Source organism: Pocillopora verrucosa, chromosome 1 (assembly GCF_036669915.1).
Source record: "Pocillopora verrucosa isolate sample1 chromosome 1, ASM3666991v2, whole genome shotgun sequence".
Lineage (NCBI taxonomy): Eukaryota > Metazoa > Cnidaria > Anthozoa > Scleractinia > Pocilloporidae > Pocillopora > Pocillopora verrucosa.
The window spans coordinates 8002757-8023041 of NC_089312.1; the positions used below are offsets into that span (position 1 = coordinate 8002757).

The following is a 20285-nucleotide window of genomic DNA, read 5'->3' on the forward strand; positions in this document are numbered from 1 at the left end:
ATGAACATGATTTTTCTTATGCTTGTCAATTACTGTCTTTAAATAGAACGTTTCGTGTTTTTAGTGATCAACGAAAAACCTGCTTTGTGCAGGTCAGTTCAAGCAAGGTAGATAAAGTGATTTAGTTTTAGCTAATCCGGACTACGCTCACTTGAAAAATGGTCACAAATTACGAGATGGATAGAAAAAGTTAAAGAAGAAAACAAACATAAAAGCCTTATGTAACTTGTGACATTAGCTAATGGGAGTTAACTGGAAACCGTTAGACAGCCCTTCTCGTTTGGTGCTGATTCAACACCTAGATTGATCAACTGTTCAGTATTATATCGAAAGGGATACGGGATTGCGTTAGTTTTTTTACTAAATTCCGTGATCAACTGGTTGATAGGAAGCTTCTGCGTGTTCTGATTTCTCCAGCATCCACCCAATCAGATGCAAAACTAGACCAAATCAAAACTTGGTCAACTGTATTTTAAAATCGTAGGAATAATTAGCATAATGTTCACCTAAGTGGGTCAGTGATAATCCACCCGATCAAAAAGCGTCGCACAGAGGTTTCAAGATTAAAAGGATTCCTCAAACTTAGTAAACCCATCTTCTGTAGTAAAGGTTGTTCACCGACTCAGTCACGTATTCCTGGCTTTATGTGTCTGTCATAGTTACTTACGAACGTCCACTACAAAAATAATTGCTGTTATTAACTGAGTTGACAACATAAATTGGCCACCATTACGAGTTTCAAAGCTGACGTTTCGTGTGTTAGCTCTTCGTCAGAGCGAGCAAATTGACCAGCGTCCTTCGCTCTGACGAAGGGCTAACGCTCGAAACGTCAGTTTTGAAACTCTCTACGGTGGCCAATTTACGTTATCAACTCAGTTGATAATACCAAATTTCCTTGTCATACTCTCCTACCGACGCAGCACCACAGTTTGTTTAGAAACTTACCCCTCTACAAAAAAAACCGAGAGAATCAAACACGATGTTTAAAGAAAAACTACTGTGTTCATTAAGACACTTTGTATTCTATATACCTTTCTATTTACAACAAGAATTTCCAAAATATATTTATCTTGATAAGAAATAACTTGTTACCCTCTCTTTCATAATTCATTTCTTAGAAATAACAACACGACGGAGAGCAAAAAACTGCCTGAAAATCCAGTGCGCTGGCTCCATTTGTGCCCATTTGATTTGACTCCTTACTGAGTCCTTTAATTTTCAAATAACAGCTTCGTTTGCCCTTGTTCGCCGGAACAATTTCTCTGGTTTTATCTACGGTATATTACTTAAAACCCTCTTTTTTTCTAAAATTTTCTAAACCTCTGCAAAAGGGAACCAGCGTCCTTCGCGCATTTGTTTTACCCATTGCAATCTGCTTCCGTGAAGTTTAAACCTCGTCCACGCGAGGATCTGAATACACGCGCACGCAATAGGCACGTAAACAAGTACATAAAAGCAGCCCCAGCGTAAAGAGCTATTTGCACTGTCGTGGAAACTAGTTCTGTCGGTGGATGAAGACGCCCAAAGATCGTCTGAGTAAAAGAGAGAATGGCCTGTTTGTTTCGCCAGAAGCCATGTTCCTATCAGAGGAGCTAGTGTTTGGCCAGGCTTCGAGAAGAGAGCAGAAGTTCCAAATATCAGCGCTGATATAGCTTGTTTACGATTGTGAAGAACAAAGTCTTCGTCCACGAGGTCACTGATGATCAGATTAAGAAGTTTGCATGTTCCCTCGGTGAAAACGCGATTACTGAAATACAACGAACACTAATCAGTTAATCAGTCATCTCTTAATTAAGGGGCTCTACCTGTTATAAGTAAAACTGAATGGGACGGTTACTTCAACACCTTTTTTTTTTTTTTAACAAAACTGCGCTCTAAGCCACCTTCAGTTTAGCCGAACCGTTTACTTGAACATTTATTTTTGTGAACAGTGTCAAGAGGACTTAAGGCTAATGGTGGAATGACATTTATTTTATCAAATCAACTCTCATATAAAAAATCGCTGAGACCCACTGCTTGCATGGAAACCGCGGTTTGGGTTAAACCTCGTGTAAATAACCGGCCCGAAGTGACTACAGATATTTGTTTCTAAGGATGAGCTTGAATCAATCAGTTTCAGTATAATTTTGAAAGCAGTTCCCTACAGAAAAACAGGGAGATAGTGACCTTAATGTCATAGAGAGGGAGTTAAGGTCTTTGTACCGCAATCTTCAGCAACACAGGAGAGCATCAAATCTAACCAGTTATTCAGTCCTCGACAACGGACTTTAAATAAGAGATCGCAAGCTGCAACTTAATATGCTCTAGCAGATAATGCTGTACTTGTTTACACCTTCGGCACGGTCTTCATGTGAACAAAGAAACACAACTCGATCAAGACTCGTACACCAAGAACTTCTGTCAGTGGCAACAGGATCTTACCTCGCTATGTAAAAACAAAGCAAACCAGGCCAATTGGGACCGACCATGAGCATGATCACGCTAAGAGAAAGCTTAACGTAAAACAGCCACTTGATTACAGTGTACACTCCAAAGCGACGACAAAGACCCAGGAAATATAGGTTGTTGATATGAGGAGCAACAAAGGACACACCTAACAAAATGGCGCCTGTCTGAGGAGAAATTGAGTCTCCCAGTAGCTTGTCGAGAAACAGAGGAAAGAAGTTACTGTTGAAATGGCAGTGAAACACCTGCAAGAGAGAGAAAGCCAGTCAGTTTTAGGTCTTCAACTCTAAAGGAAACCCATTGAACTTCATCGCCAAGTTTGGATACAGTTTTCCCACGCTCCGACTGACTATATTCAGAGCGCTCAAAGAAACCACTTTCCAATTTGCAGTTTAACGATTTTCACACGTGCGTCGACCATTGGATTAAAGTTTGAAATAGTGGGCATGGTATGGCAATCGCCATTATGCATAGCAAAATGTTTGTGTTACGGGGAAATTCTATGGGTTCATTGTTGATTTATGAGCTGCGTTATGACATTGTTTACGAAAAGGGCTCTGAAATAACTTAAATTAAATAAATTAATTTTTTCATCAAGCCATTTTTGCTTATTTGAAAGCGGTTCTTTGTATCAATGGGGAATTACAGCTTTGGAAATTAAGAGTATCTTTCCTTCATTTCTTTCCCGTTTCAAATGTTATTTCTAGGTCCCTCCCAATAATTGGGAAAACTCGAGATTTTGAGTGTGGTTCGTGTTTTCATGAAGTCTTTCTTTCATAGGTACTCACTTGTATTAAGTTCATGAGAGCAAACCAGATAAAGTTTGAATGATTCATCAATTGCTTGACAAAAATCTTTAGCTCAAGGGTCTGATCAGCCTCTGACTCGGTGGAAATTTGAATGTCTTTCCTGTAAAACAAAGTTTCAGAATTACAATATACAGAGAGTAACCAAACAAATACATAAAAAAAATTAAATATAGTATACAAAAGTTGTATCACTTGTCCCTGGAGTACTCTAACCATGCAGAGCAAAATACAGATGTGACCACAGAAGACAACGAATTTGCAAAATACAGATTAAAACTGATATCTACATGTAGAGAATATTTTATTTTCTGAGGATTGTTTCTTTTTTTGGGTCAAACTCAGGTTACAACTCCCTGTGTATACATCATAAACTTTTTGTTCTTTTTCTCAGAAAATGGTAAGAGATCTCATTAAAAGGGAAGTCAAAGGGAACATGGTTTGAGATGTTCTGAACCAAGATAAAAAAATTGAACTGCAAGACATTTGTGAAGAGAAACAATCATTCCTAGAAAGAAGCATCACATGTCTTTGAGTGTCAAACAGTCATCTGAAACAATTAAGTATTTAACATTTACATCTTTCCACCTCCCTTCAATGGCCCCTAGCCCCGTAAGGCATTTTGTTTTAAGATGACCAAAAAAAAGACATGCACAAATACATAATAGTGATGATGATGATGACAACCCAACAAACTGAGTATGCTGTTTACATTCTAATATAATTGTAACTGACAAAGTATTCTTGTTGTTTTTTAAGAAAGGGTCATACTTAAATGACTGACTTTCCATTGAAGCACTGCTGCAACTACATTTAACTTAGTTTGTAGAATGTGCACCACAAGAACTTTTACAGTATTTAATTCAGACTTGCCTTTCCTCCATGTCAGGAGTGTCCACTTTCACCTTCTTGGTGGCAAAATGCTTTTTAAGCAAAAACGAACTGACCAGAAATCCAGTTAAGGAGAAGATGGTTAGTATAGCACAGAATATATGAAATGGCCCCATGTTGTCTCTATCCCAAAAGCGGTACGACAGAAATACAGACAATGAGCCACATCCACTGAACACTGAGCAGTACCAGTTAAGGGCAGTCCGATCTTCTGATGACAAAGCCAAGTCAGCAAGCAATGCCAGATGGTTCAAGTCAATCATTGTTAAGAAACCATCATACAAACACAGACAGATAACAAACTGGATTGATGGATGACACCACTGAAACCATATGCAAAAGAAAGCAAGTGTAAACAGTGGTCCATATGTTATAAGTGACCTGTGAAATAAAAAAGGAAGGGTCTTATGTTAGCTTAAATAATAGTTGAAAACTGAGAATCCTTAAAGTGGGAAAACAAGGGAGAAATCTAGAGGGATTGATGAACACAACATTACATGATTCTCTTAATCCTTTGACACCTGAAGGCATCTAATTAGTACCTACTTTCTCCCTCCAATATCACAAGAATATAGCAAATGATCACCAACCCTAAAGAAGCTCTTGATTGCTACACAAATTCTCCTTGTCAACACCATAGGAAATGTATATAAAACAGTATCGAGAATATCCCTGCTGATGTTAGGGTGAGAGTCTGTCAGGTGACATCCTAAGCCTGTTTCAGCAACTCCAAACCCACCCATTAAAATTTTACTCAGTACAAAACTAATCACTATTATTATCAATATTATTTCTGTGATCAGTATTACAATTACTGTCATTACTATCATTGTTTCAAATAATTAAAATTACAGTTATACACTGTTTTTCTCTTCCTCATAGAGTATTTTTCTTGCAATGCCCTTTTTCTTCATGACAAGTGAGAAGAGAAATAGAGCTTCAAAAAAATATGATCACCAAGTGATCAACTCACCTAAAACGTTTTTGTACAATCTCTGATTGGCTCAGGCTTGACCTTAAAAAGGAACAAAATATTTCCCAAATAAACATATGACTTCAATTTTCTTTTAAATTTTTTAGAAACTGTGATCTTTCACTCATATGTAGCACCAATCAGGAGCTCTTAATGGAATTTTTAGATCTGAACAGAAGCTCTCTTTGCTATGCTTAACCCTTTAACTCTCATGAGTAATCAAGAGAGAATTTCTCCTTACAGTGTCAATACAATATAAAGCAGACAAGTGATGAGAACAAAGAAGAATAGTAACTAGGAGAATTTTAGTTGGTCCAACACCAAATTCTCCAAACTAACATAATAAGAATTAAACGGCACATAGTAAGGAGAATAATTGATGAGATCTTGGGAGTGAAAGGGGTTAAACCTCCTCTATACATATGAAATACTGCACATAATCATGTTGCTCTCACAACAATTTGCATTTGACCTTTCTGCCAATGCATGCCTTTGTAATTCTATAATTCAAAACTAATCTTCTTAATGTAAACAGTCATCTAACAGTTGAACAACTAAAACCAGGTGAGATCCCAGTTGTGTGAAGGGTGAATAGCATTATCTACTGGATAAATCTTTAGCCAGTGGGTAGTGTGGTATGGTTTTTTTTTAACTATAAGCAATTTATCCATTAGATAGCATTATCTGCTCTTTGAATAATGGGGTCTAGAATGATACAAATATCCTTAGGCAATAATAAGCATGTCATTATATTTTAGTCCCAAACACATTTTCATATATAGCAAACAAGGTTTAAAGAGAAGTTGAATTACTTGTATTAAAACATCAGAGGTATTCTACATGTCTTAAAATAAAAGGTTCTTATCCACTCTGAACTGTATTTATTTATACTGAGGGGTTATTCTTTTCACCTGGTTTGAGTTTTATGAAAAAGGGTTCCACATCTGAGTATCTATTACTAAAAGTAATTTGACTTTGGGTACAAGTTAAGACTGACTCAAATTCAAACTAGACTTTAGAGTAAAAATTACTAAGAAAGTAACTGACCCTTGATGGCTTTATTAGATACAAATTTAAAAATATCTTTAACTTACTGATTTTTCCCAAGGGCTCTGTGATCACTCAGCCAGCCAAAAAGTGGATCATTCAGAGAATTCCATACTAGAAATATTGCCTACATGGACAAACCAGAAGATTAATTCATTTCAGGTGAAAACAGTTTATATGTCTTGTAAGCAGTGCTATGAAGTGCTTGAAAGGACTGCAAAATTAGGCGGGATTGCTGGCAGAAATTCCCCTCCAGCACTTTTGTAGTCTTGGCTCTCAATTTTTCTCTGACCAAGGCAAATTTGCGAAGTCGGAGTCATGTATATAGCAACAATATTCACATAATGAAACTCTGAATCGCTAATTTTAACCCTTACATTTTAACCTTGAAAATTTATCGATTTCTTTTATTCTTTTTTAAACAGTGCTCATCACCTTTAAGTTATAAAGGGTTTGACTGATTCTACATTTGAGTAAATCTCAATATTACGAATCCCAGAGTACGTGATTGGGTACGAGATTTTATTGGTTATTTATGTCTGATTTTTAAAAACAAAAGAAAACCTATGTTATTTAAATAACAAAATATCAACTGACTCCAAATTAACATAATAGGATAAAAAAGAATATTCTTACCTCTCCGAGCCAAAAAGAATTACGATCAATTTTGTAAACGGAAACAAATATGTCTACGTAATACAGAAGGAACACATTGTGGAGAATCGCTATGAAAAGCGACATGGAACCATACGCTAAACGAACTGCAAGTATCCTATGGTACATTCTGTTCGCTAGATAATCAAAATAAATAACTTTCTCCCGTTCTAAGGCGTCAAAATTATAAACTACCGGTCTCCGTAATCATCTTATAAAACATTAAAGGGTTCTGAGTTACTGGAAGTCACTAAATATTGCCAGGTTGCTAAGCCAAAAGAGGAAACGGTGCCAAGAGGAACGAAATTTTGAGGGGGAGGGGAGAGGAGGTGTAGAGGTCTATATTTTAACTTTCTCAATTCTTTTTGAAAGAAATAAGCTTTTAACTCATACTTAATGACTGTGGATTAATTTAAGACTTGACTCATCAAAGAAATGGCTAAAAAAATTATAATTTGTCTAGTCACACACCATCCTTCAAATTGCCCCATTCAGATGCCCTTTGAGCTTAAAAAAAGAATTGTAAAATAATTCATCTTTTTCTTTTCAAGAGGTAATAAAAAACAAAGAAGGAACAAGGATGACAGAGGTGGCAACATGGCCACTGCATTGCAATTGACAAATAACTAGCATTGTTATGTGGCAAGTTAGTCCTGAGGTAGATCTGAGGGTTCTGATTGGTTCATACTTGGTCCATAATTTGCCATATGGACTGTTTCCACCTGAATGGTCAGGTGTGTATACCGTGTATTTTTGGTTGCAAAAGCCCGAAAATTAAAAATAAAAAAGTTTGGTCCCAGTGCCATATAATGATCCACTAACCTCACTTGCTCAAGCTATACTGAGGAAGATTGGCCTTCAATCGTTTTTGTACAGACCTTGCTGTGTTCACCTCTTACTACCATGACAACAGGCCAGTTCCCCTGAATAGCCCTCATGCTTGGTTAATAAGAAGGGTGTTATCTTTTTAACACAACACAATAAAACTCTAATGTAGATCAAAATAAAATGTTTATTTAGAGGCCATCAGTTATTAGTGAATCTAATACTGGTTCTGACTTTTTTTTTTGAGAAACAGATTTATAAAATAGCCTGTTTTGAGGTTCTTATCTGAAATTTAGCAAAACATTCTTATAACTGGTACACCATTTTAATTAAAACTATGAAGGTGGTTCTCAATGTTAGCAGTTGTGTCACAGAGATCATATTGCCTATGAAGAGGACAAAATGAATGGGGTCGTCAATGGTATTTTGAGTAGTTAGATAGGGCTGAGAGGATTTTAATTTCAGATTCTACTTAATGGAGGAGGGAAAAAATCAGTTATGGTTCAGAGAGTAAATGGGCTTCTTATAATTTTTGTCTACTTAACATTGTACAGGAAACCAATACCCATCCATTCTCAACCCACACATTTCCAAATAACAAATGTCTGCCTCAACTCAATGGGAAAGGAGAGTAGAGGAAGTTGGAGTTGTGCACCAGTGGAGAAGGGATTCACGAGACAACTTAACCCTTCAACTCCCAGAAGTGATTAACATGTAACTTCTCCCTATAATATCCATACATTATTCAGCAAACAGGTGACGAGAATACTCAAACTCATCAGGTACAAGACATTACCTTGATTAAACACCAAATTCTCATAACCAATTTACAATGAAAAGTGTAGCAGCCAGAGGGGAGAATCAACAATCAGGTCTTGGGAGTTAAAGGGTTAAGGCTGGGAAAAGCCAGGGTGTGTGAGAAGTCCCCTCAGAAATTGTAATTTTCCAAATATTTTTTTTTCCCCTCTATAAAAACTAACCCGCTCCTGTGACAATCTTCAGACAAGGCAATAAGAATCCCCCATTTAAAGGCTCCCCAATAAAATTTGACATTATCGGTAACATTTAAAATTTAGGAGGCTTACTAATCACTTCCTGATTCATTTGAACAAATTCACCATATACAATATTTTAGACTAATTGTTACATGTGTGAAGTGACTTGTTCTTCATCAGAACTTGCCTCATAAGTAACCAGTGATGGTTTCCTGTCCCACATGAACTCACTATGCTGATTTTGTGCATGGAAGAATTTTGATTTAGTGTTTGTATTGAAACTTCTAGCATTCCCATAAGCATCTGTTGAGTCAGGAAAACGGACTGCACTAACATTTTGTGCCTTAGTTACAGAGCCTTCTTTAACTTTCTCTGCATTGTTCTTCTCCTTTTTGGAGCTGGGTGCTCTTCCTCTACCTCCTTCGTCAGTAGCAGCAGCATACTTATAATTTGAACTGGCACCTGAGATTTCTCTTGCATTCGTCTCCTTCAACCTGTCATTTTTGTCACTATGCTCTCTGATTCTCTTCAGCATTCCTGTAATAGAATTCTCACTGATGTTGGATGATGCAGAACCATTGTTATCTGATAACTGAGCTCTTTTTGAACACATTGAATCCTTGCTTTCTTGTTTATAAGACTCTTTCTCACTGTTTTTTCTTTTTCTAGATCTACTTTCCATTGATTCTTCATCATCTTTACATTGTTTCACCTTCTCTCCATCAATGCTGGAACTTACAGATGACTTTAAAGGATGAGGACTTTTTCTTCTTTCTCTTTCTTCAGCTTTCAGTCTTGTTTGCCTTGGGCTGGGTTTTTTGCTTACATCTATTAAATCAGAATCAGTCCAATGATGAATTTCACGTGAATATTTGTTGTTCTTTGACCTGTCGGCATGAACATGACTTTCTCTCACATTCTGACTTAACCTCTGTTGTCTTTTAGAATGTTTGTGTTTCTTTTTATCTATTTTAGGTTTGTTTTCAACTGCAGTACTTACTACCCATTCATCACTGCCACTTGACTGTGTTGAAGATTCACTTTCACTGCTGGAAGATTCGCTTGAGCTCTGAGATGATGAGCTTGATGATTGCTTTGAATGATGTCCAACTTTCACTCTTGCTTTCTTTTTCTTTTTCTTCTTCTGATGTTCAACTGTCTTCTTCTTTCTACCAACAAAAACAAAAATTATAAAATAAGAAACAACAAAACTTAATGACCAGAAAAAACGTTTTGTCAGTACTTTCAAGAAGCCTCTGTCAGTAGTTAACCCTTTAACCCCTAAGAATGGCTGACATCTAATTTCTCCTTATAATATCATCCCCAAATCACACATTTAGGCTATGAGAATAAAGGAAATGATCACCAAGTAAAGAAGCTTTATTACTAAAAAAATTATCCTCGTCAGCACCTTAGGAAATGTATAGAGCATGGTATGGAAAGCTTGCATACTAATGTTAGGGTTTAGAGGGTTAATTTGGGGCTATTTAGAATCTGATATACCAATATACTTCCTATTTTTTACCAAGCTCCACTGCTATCCAACTGTTCAGAGCATCAACCACATGGTCATGACAGAAACAAATAACATATTACAGTGGTTATGAGAAGAATACTGCATGTAAAGCCAGTAACAACACAGCTAACCAGGCATTCAAGTGGGGATCCCATTTGTTAATAAGATACAAAGTGTGCAACATAAATGCTTTAAAATACTCTGGCTATGTCAGATTCTGAAATCAATTCCATAATAAAATAGGATACTGTGCAAATAACATGTAACTAGTTATTTTTTACAGACAAAGTATAAGGTTTAGTTCCCTCTGGAGCTTATTATTTCAATTTTAGAGACACAAAAGGCTATAACATGACTTTTGAAGCATATACATATACATGGTCTGGTTCAAATTTTTCTCTACTTTTTTTTTTTTAACTAACAACTTTAATCATGAAACTGGTTTGAAAACAACAGGAACCATCACACGCACAACTATCTTGGAACTGGCCATACCTGTGTTTTCGTTTTTGTTTCTTCCTTGCCTGACTTTGTTCCTCCAGTATGAGCTCTCGCACATGACTGAATCTGCTCTTGAGCCCTTTGTCAGCCTTTTTTGCAGCCTGTGATTTCTTCTGGTGCCACAGGAAATTTCACGGTGGGAAAAAACCAGGTGAGTTAAAATACCATCAAGAAAGACAATGCCAGGTGCATTACCAATGGTGTGATTAGACATGAATAAGTTGATAAATAGGGCAGGAAATTGTTAGGAAAAATAAAAAATTAAACAGGAAAATAGAGATAGAGAGAAACAGTAAAATAAATAATCACAACAAAGCAAAGTAAATGAATTAAAGAGAAAAAATAGCATGAGGCAAAAAGTTGTAAATAAAACAATTAATGGAAAGTAAAATTTAAAGTGAAAAAAAAGGCATAGAAATATTTTTAAACATGATAGCAAAAAGTGAAAAAAGTTATTTAAAATAATGTGGTAATTAAAAGTGATATGATAATAGTAAGCATTTAAAAATAAATGGCAACAGGACAAAGTGGTTCAATAGTTTTATTTCAAATTGCAATGGAAACAGACAAAGAAAGATATAAAAATCATTCCATAATAATGGAACATTCCATGGAAGAAATTCAGTTGTTGAAGCACAGTGTTGCAGCAGATCAATAATTGACAACACAATGGTCACAAATCAGCAATTTCATTTATCCAGCAATCAAGGGGTGAACCACAGCAGCCATACATGAAAGGAAAAAATAAAACTGCATTAGCAAGAATTTAAACTGAAATCATGAAAAAATGTTTGAAAATATGTGTTGCTCATTTAACAGGTAACCCCATGCTCTAATTTGTGGCCTTTCTCTGGCTCTTGTTCAGTGAAGTCAAGCAAAAAGACAGGTGTATGACATTAATTTGTGGTTGTCAGGGAAATCATGTGAAAAAAAGACCCTCCCCAAGCTCTCCTTGCATAACTACTGCCAATTTGAGGTCACTTTCATTTTTGCTAGTCCCAGCTGACTAAGGCTTGATAAATTTGGAGAAATACAAGTATAATAAGAGCCTCTGAGCCCAAATTGAAGTTATAGGTTTTTTCCCCCTCCTGGTAAAAAGGTTTGATTAAGATTGAATGCAGAATTGTCATCTGGGAAAAATGATAATATCTGACTTACATGCAAATAGTTACTTGAGGCACTTCTTACCCAAAACAAGTGACTCACCTGCTCCATCAGTTTAAGTTGTTGCTCTAAATTTTCCAGATGCTCTTTTGCAGTTTTCTGGTTAAAATCTAGTCCCAGTGCTTCTTTGAAAGTCTGCATGGCTTCTTTCAAAAGACCTTCTTTTTCTTGTCTGAATATACATCAACAGTTCAAAAGAAAAAGAGCAGAATAAAATATGGAATATTAGACACATAATGTTCTAATTATTATGTAGGTATAACAGCATAAACCAAACAATTTTGAAAAATATTTTAAGAGCATACACATAGAATGCAGAGATCACTGTGACATAGAAGTAGCTACAGAAAAAAGTGAACTATTTCAACTTCTGACATAAAATTAAAAGATCTTGTTATAAAAATGTTTTCCTCTTAGAGAAAAGTTAAATTTAATATTCAGTGATGTCAGTAACTTAAAAATTAAGATGCTTTGTAAAAAGTAAAACTGCTATGTTGATTAACCCAGTCAACAGGAAAACCTTGTCACATTCACAAGTGAAGATAAGAATGGTACCTTCACTGCACATGGTGAAGGTATCATGGGTTTGAAACTAAAGATATTCTGTATTTCATCAATCTCCAATCATGATAAAAAGAAAATAAAAATAAAATTAAATAAAAACTAGACCACTAGTACTAACTGTATTCCAAGTTCCACAAGAGTTGCTGTGAGATATTTGTTGGCATTCCTGTGGCTTGGACAAATTTTTAATGCATCCTTAAAATTCTTAACAGCAGTGGTAAGCTGGTCCTGGTTGGCAAACCTGAAACAACAATGAGTTGACTTAAAAATACCTAAACAAACAGATAATGCAACTCATCATGTAAAGGCAAAATTTGTTCAAGAAAAAGTAACTTACAGTAATCTCTAACAAATTTTACTTAGCCTGAATCAACCTTGACTGCCTCTAATCAACTATTGCCACTTACATCAACTGACTAAATAGGGGTAATGTCACGAATGACAAATAATTGAGATAAGAACAGGATAACATGTGTGACTGATGCAAAGTTTTGACCTTCGTTAAACTTGAGCTAAACAGGTGTAACATGCAAGATAACATGCAACATACTGTTAAAAAAACAAAAAGGCAATACAGCTCAAAACAAATTGAGGAGTGACCCATGGAAACTGGAAAAGGAACCAACATTAAAAAGAAACTTCTAAAAGGCAAGAAACTGAAATAGAGAAACTGTAATTGACTCACAGAGCTCCTTGTGCCACCATTGCCTCAACATTTTTACCATCAATCTGCAGTGCATGCTTGAAGTATTTCAAGGCAGTGTCATAATTTCCTGTCTTAAAATGTTCCACTCCCTTGGCAGTGCTAAAAAACAAACAATTTTAAGACCCTTAAATTAACTTGACACCAAAATTTCTTAGAAAAAAATGTGTAGTGACCTTTGAGTTTAAGAGAAAAGTAAAGCACTAAAGGCCTCATTCATCATCAGAGAATAATGAAAAAATTGCTTCATAGAACACAGAAAAATTAAAAAATCAATTGATACTTTCACCCTTTATGGGCTGAATCGCTTTGCAATTTTAAGAATGAAACATACAATGGCTGGAATTTTTCCAAAAAAGTTACAGCCACTTAATGCTCCATGTAATAGCTACATAATAAATTTCTTACGTATCCATTGACCACTTGGCAGATTGTTGTCTTCTTAGCTGTTCTGCAAATTCCTCTTCAGGACAATTATACCTATAGGAACAATTCCAAGTTAACAATGCATTGGTAATTGTGTTTCTGCAAAATATTCTATAGAACATGTACTATTATTTACATATCCGAGTTTTAGATCCAAATAACTCTGAAAAAACAGCTATGATGTCTAGCACACCTTTGGAATCCTCTCAAAAGGGAGCAGGGGGCAGATGTATTAATACCAAGCACATCGATGAGTGTATCAATATTTCTTGGGTTGTTAAAGCCTTTGCTCATTTTCAGATGTTCTTCAAACCCCAGTCCCTCTGGATAACTCAGTAACCTGCAAACACACAAAGCACCTTCTAATAATTTATCATCATCTTTTTACAGCATTGTCTCCTTCTTCAACCAGTATGCTGTATGTATTGTTCTTAAGGGTTTTCCTTGCTTTGTAAACAGTGCAGATTGCCTGTAATCTAAAGGGGGAGGTATAAATAAAAAGGTTCCCATATTCTATAGCAATTTAAGGTGGTAGAGCCCCTTTAAACATTCCCCAATGTTGAAGTGCATCAGCAATGACTAAATGTATTTATTTGTTTGTTGATTTTATATCAAATAGAACTTATCAGCAAGTAGAACAGCATCACTACAAAAAAGCATAACTTTCATAACACAAAATTGACCACAAAAACTTATTATGATATTAATAATACTTTTCAAGAATAACTTTATGAATTATATGTCTTAGGGAATAGGGTGATAGAAAAACCAATTGAAAACAACTTATAAAATAAAAAAAATAACCATACCTCTTAACACTTGTATCTTGATCATCAATAACACCCTAGAAGGAAGTAAACCAAACCCTTAGAGTGACCAGCATCTAATTTCTCCTTACAGTAATACTGCTAAACTATGAAACATCAAGATCATGAGACAAGAGGAAATGATTGCTTTGAGTGTTACACAAACTTCTCCTTGTCAGGAGCAAACGAAACACATAGAGAAAAATATGAAGAATTATGGATTCTGTCTAAAAACTGTTTGTAATTTAATATCCCTTAACGAAAATTAATTCAGACATTTAAAAATATGAGGTATTTATTTTAATTTTGAGTAATTAATGTTACTTTCATCCAGTTTATTACTGATTTCTCCAAAACAATTTGTTTATTGTAAAAAGTTGAGCTAAGCCTTGAGTTCTACTAAAAACACATTTTTGAGTCCAATTTCATTGGCCATTTCTACTGTAAAATTGTGTAACAGAAACCTAAGGAGTTCAATGAGTAAATGCCACATTAAATTCCCTTGTGTCTAGAAAAATTGTCTCAGGTGACTTCAGTTTTTCAGTAGAAGAAAGACAAGATTTACTCATACCATTATTGGAAACAAATGAGCAAATTTACTTACAGTAACTTTCCTTACCATTTAAAACAGAACAGAGGTAAATCTTTGTACATTAGTTGTTGTTGGATTTGAATAATACTTTCTGTAAGATCACTGACTGTTTTTAAAGGAAAGATCATTGTCATAGTCATTTAATTTGAGTTTGTTGGCCAAACCAGTGCTGTTGTTCATTCAGAAGTGTACACACAATATTTTTCTCCTTCAATAAAAAACTCTTTCAAATTTTTTTTTATCATCATTCAAATAAAAATGTTTCATTGTAAACTCTTTCTCTAATTTACATTGCCTGTTTTATATGTGATCTATTTCTTAAAAATTGTTCTAATTATGGAGGATCTTGCCATAATTACAGCCCTCCTTGTTCAGGTTCTTTTTGCAAGCATTATATATTATATCAGGTTTTGCAATAAAAATCAAAATGCTGTTCACCAGCCTTGGTCAGTCCATAATGAAAAGAACTGTGCCCTCTGTCTTAAGAACCACAGAGGCCGGTATTGAGACCTTTGGCACAGTTTTTCCGAATACCAACCTCCTGGCTGGTGAATAACATTATATTTATTATTTATGCAATCAAAAATGATCAAGTTGTCCTGGTTTGTGGTCTAGCCATGTCATTGTGTTGAGTTTTTGCAAAACTTATCTAACCCCCATGGTGCCTCTTCATCCTTAGTCTCCTTTGTAGCTATTCTTTGTCATGTCACGCAACACTCCCCCTGTGAAAGTGTTGCATGACATACCAAAGAATGGCTGCAAAGGAGAATACTTCATCCATGGCCCAATTGTTCAAAAGGTGGATGATAATATCCCAAGAATAAATCACTTGAAAATTTACTGCACTATCCAATGGGTAGATATTTATTTAGTGAACAGCATTGTCCCACTATATAACAACCAGGATCAGAAGTATCAATTGGTACTTTGAAAAGACTGGAGAAACTTGAGAAATTGGTGAATCAAGTCAGCTGCTATGGACTGAAATCCCATCCCATCTATGAGGAGTAGGAACACTTTTGGCAAATTTGTTCTTCCGAAACTGGGATATAGTGTGGCAGTAAGAGCTCATAAAAAATTTGACCAACAAAACCATTGTTGATAAGAAGATCTAACAAGTATGCCAATAAATTACCAGATGTAAGTGTTTATGTTCTTCAGGTAATCTCGATTGTTTGAATGAAATGAAGACTCTCCCCTCTTGCTGATTCACAATTGTGATTACTCCTGAAAAACAAAAGAGCCCCAGTTCATTCTCTGGTTATTCAATACTCTTGCTTGTATGATTCCCTCTTATTAAAATCATAGAAGAATGATAGTACTGTTGTGCATATCTCACACAAGTAACACTTAAAAATGTAAGTAAAGCTTATTCTTTTGTTTCTTCCATAATATCAAGTTTTCTTGACCTTTTAAACATTCACATGCAGATGCAAACTTTGTTTATAAAAATGTAGCCTATAGATTCAGCTTAAGTTACATGTATACAGTCATGACTGCCAACTAAAAAACTTGTGAGTTGTAACTGAGAAAAGAAAAATTTCACTCTCAGACTACAGGAGAATTCTTAACATTAAGAGCCCTATTTTTAACTGAAGGTTCATAAAATTATGGTTGTAAAGGTCTCAAACTAAGAAGGAAGATGTACCCCCACAAATATATATGGCATACCTCTGACAACATCACCAACAAGATAAGCATCAGTAGGATCTTTGTATTCCCTGGACATTTCTGAATCATTTAACTCAGATACCTTACACTGGACCTGTGGGTGTGAAAATGTACAGAAAAACTTGCTTAACAGAAAAAAAAAGCCGCAGTGACAAACAATTGTTAAAATTTCTTAGCAAGGGGTGTAAATCATTTTGAATGCAAGAAAGCTTGAAATTACAAGCAGCAATCTTAATTTATCAAAGATCAAACCTCTCTTAAGAGGTTGCCCACAAAGAATGATAGGGTGACTGCTTAATACAGGTTGACTGCTAAATACAGGTTCAACAAAAGTGGAGTAATATAAAACCTATATATATAATATATAAACCTGTATATCCAGATCAGTGAAATCCCTTTTGCAACCAAACTCCAGCATAGTCAGTGTCACTGTGATACCAAATGGTCTTTTGAAAGCTACCTTACCAATGACAATGTCTCCTTCATTTAAACACTGCAATAGAAAACAAAGAAACACTACAGTTGTGTAAACATGAATAAATTATTATTTTTCTTTTGAAAAAAAAAAATTTTCATTTCACTAGTCTGGTATCCTTCCTATAGAATATCCTTTGGTGTAAATAACTCTAACAGCCTTTTGTAAAGGATGACTGATCAGAAAATGAAATAATATATAGTAAGGCCTTACATTCAACAGCTGTTTCCTTCGGACATGTAAAGGAACCTCCATTAACGTTTCAAGAGGAGGTGCATCAGCATAGAGATCTAACACTAAAAACGAAAAAAAAAAATTAATTTATATACGCAAGAGAACACTGCCTATACAAAAAAATTACATAATACAAAGAATACAAAAAAGTCTTTGATAAATAGGGTAAGGTTATCTTTCAAGATACTGAAACACAAATATTGGATCTATAAGAAAAAATGAAGCAATTTGACGTACAAAAAGAAGAAAGAAAAACACGAAACAAACAAAGTTGTTCAAAAGCATATTCTTGTTTAAACCAAAAGACTCTTCAGTTTTAAGTGTTTTGCTAACATTACCTTCTTGGTTTGAATGCATGCCATAGTCAATTCCTCTCCTTAATTTACCCTTTCCTTCCATGGAGAACAACAAGTCAGCCTTGGAGGCAATGAGTTGTTTTACTCTGAGGTGGAAATCTTCATCTTCACATCTAAGTGTATTTAATAAGTTAAAAGGTAATTATTTTTTTTACAAAACAAAATAATTATTGGTCAATATCAAACTGATTTAATAAACACCTAGTTTATGATAAGTAATATTCATTAAAAATCATTTTATTGGAAAATATACTAAAAAAATTCTAAAATTTTGAAAGAAGCAGTAGCACAAGGGAAGGAGGCCAGCAAGCACAGCCCCATACTTCATTATGCATCCATATATAGGGCTTTATTATCCAGTATATCACCATTAAGATGTGCATGCATAATGAAGTATGAGGCTGTGTGAAAATTTTTCCAGGAGGCCTTATGCTGCAAAGTAAAAAGTCAATTTTCCTTCCCTTTAAAATAAGGGAAATCCTTTTGTTAAAAAGTACATTTTCAGAGCTCGAAGTACATGTGATTACAACATGTATACCTTATCAGTAAAACCCATACACTAATTTAATACTATATTACCGTTTCGTGTCTTGCTGACAATCTGATAAGTGGTACATCCCCATTTTCATCCCAGATTTCTGATCTATTTCACTCATTGCTTCCAAAAATTTACTTTTAGCATCCATGGGGGTGCTTACCTAAAAGCAATAAATTTATAAACTACTGAAAGTGTTTATTGAAAAACTTAATGATTAAATTAACACTGGCTTACTAAAAGGATAAAGACAAGTCATTTGCAGGAAGTAATCAAAACATTGTTCAAATCTCTCACCCTCAAGACAAAATAGGTTTGGCAATAAAAAACTAAATAACATTCTAAAAATTTTAGTGAGAATTCATTATGCCCAAAGCATACACTACATAAAAACTTGATGTTCTATCTGTCAGTACTGAGTCTTGTTTCTTCAATTAGAACATGCTATTTATAGTTAACTTCTATACTCTTTTTTCTTGTCTCTCAATGCATGATACCCAAATAAAAATGGTGTCAGTATGTAAGTTCTTCATACTGTTCTCTACACATTACCTATGATGATTACAAAGAGAATTTGTCAAACAATCAAGAGCATCTTGAGTTTGTGATCATTTCCTTCGATCTCATAACTTTAATGTTTGACTCAGAAATGATAGTATTGGGAGAAATTAGATACTTATCACTCTTAGCAGTTGAGGGGTTGAATAGAGAAACTTCTTAAGGAACATAACCTCTCACACAACCCTCTTAAAAACCCTGATACTCACATGAAGCCTGTTCTTGAAGTAATTCAAGGCAGAACTGTTCTCTGTGGCAGGATGAAGGAAGTCTGTGGCTGAACCTTGCCCATCTCCTTGTTCATCTCTTGTCAATGTGATCAGTGATGGACCATGGTGGACTACTGATTGCACAAACCGGTCAATAAATGCCTTTTTGCTGTCATCTGCAATTGGAAGATATATGTGTTAACATACAGGAATTAAGTCAAAAATAGACTTACGTTGAATGAAGAAGTTAACAGTCTGAAAAAATATACAAAACAAGTAATCATTTTTTATGGTGTCCTTATTAACATTTGTTGTCATACATCAATAACTTCCTAGCCTTAAAAAACAGTGCTGCACTTATTTGTTGCCTCTGAACTATCCATATTACTTTGGAAGGACTCTCTATCATTATTCAGACCTTGTTAGTGATAATTACATAAATGTGATTTAATTCTTTCATTCACATTGTCGATACGAATAAATCAAGGTTCGTTTCCAATCCGACACTCTTGCATGTACCACCTCCCCTTTCCTACCCACTTAGGATTCACAGTTCCTTGCGACTGTACACTTATAAATGACATTTACTATCTAATTCAAGCAGCCTTATTTGTTAATCTTTCAGTTTCAGTAAGTTTCGTGGCTACATAGTTTTGAGATCGTCCTTTACTGAGTAAAAGACACATGCAACATGTGGCTCTAAGCTCTTAAGTATATCCTACTAAATTTAAGAATTTTAGAACCCCTTTCAGAAAATCTAGCTGTAAACATGCTAGTCGAAACGTCGCGTTTAAGATCAGAGGTCGAATAAAAAGAAACCAATAAAATTTAAGTATATCACTTACCCATAACGATTAAGATATTTCTTGTTCTTAACGACTCATCTGCTTTGTTATAATCTTCCTTGACGTATTTTTGTCATTCGTTATTGTTATCGCCATTTGCTTGCGTTGCTTGCTGCTCTTCAACTGCGGGTCAGCAACGCTCCAAGGTACTACAGCTAGGTCTGTCGTGTATTCATCATGGAATATCCTCCACTTCATCAATCTTGTAGTACAAGCTGCATTGCAAATTTTTCGCCAATGCCTTCACCACATACATCCCTAGCCCATACCCCGAAGTATTTGATAAGGAAGGGAAACAAAAGTGAAAAGGGCTCTCTATCATAAATTTCTCTACACGAGCCCTATAAACGAGTCTTACTCGGCTAAGACGGAAAGACCCAAGTACTATCTCTTGGCTTAGAGGTATAGGATGTTAAATGGGTGGAGGAGGATGAGGGTTTTTCAGTGTAGGGGTAAGGGGGGGGGGGGGGTTTAAAATGACTTCCCTAAAGAGG

The 20285-nt window shown here is 35.2% G+C and overlaps 2 protein-coding genes across 3 annotated transcripts; both read right to left on the reverse strand.

Annotated features, from left to right (window-relative positions):
• Positions 1 to 982: 982 nt before the first annotated feature.
• Positions 983 to 7057, reverse strand: LOC131799054 (transmembrane protein 180-like). The gene is made up of 7 exons (XM_059116723.2): positions 6799 to 7057; positions 6210 to 6289; positions 5116 to 5157; positions 4125 to 4523; positions 3234 to 3354; positions 2422 to 2690; positions 983 to 1747 (listed from the first exon to the last, which is right to left on the reverse strand). Exons 1-7 carry the CDS (start codon positions 6943 to 6945, stop codon positions 1315 to 1317), a joined length of 1491 nt encoding a protein of 496 aa, XP_058972706.2. The 5' UTR covers positions 6946 to 7057; the 3' UTR covers positions 983 to 1314.
• A 793-nt stretch (positions 7058 to 7850) lies between these two features.
• Positions 7851 to 19919, reverse strand: LOC131799022 (tetratricopeptide repeat protein 14). Of its 2 annotated transcripts, none has more exons than XM_066174318.1 (16): positions 19792 to 19919; positions 18947 to 19122; positions 18224 to 18342; positions 17627 to 17757; positions 17268 to 17350; positions 16950 to 17072; positions 16580 to 16673; positions 16044 to 16135; positions 14320 to 14354; positions 13704 to 13850; positions 13493 to 13564; positions 13067 to 13186; positions 12500 to 12622; positions 11860 to 11989; positions 10648 to 10763; positions 7851 to 9805 (listed from the first exon to the last, which is right to left on the reverse strand). In XM_066174318.1, the coding sequence occupies exons 1-16, from the start codon at positions 19793 to 19795 to the stop codon at positions 8785 to 8787; spliced, it is 2586 nt and encodes an 861-aa protein (XP_066030415.1). In that variant the 5' UTR covers positions 19796 to 19919; the 3' UTR covers positions 7851 to 8784. The 2 variants fall into 2 exon arrangements, with proteins under 2 accessions (XP_066030415.1, XP_058972667.2); XM_059116684.2 differs by having other exon boundaries at positions 10648 to 10766.
• Between the last annotated feature and the right edge of the window lie 366 nt (positions 19920 to 20285).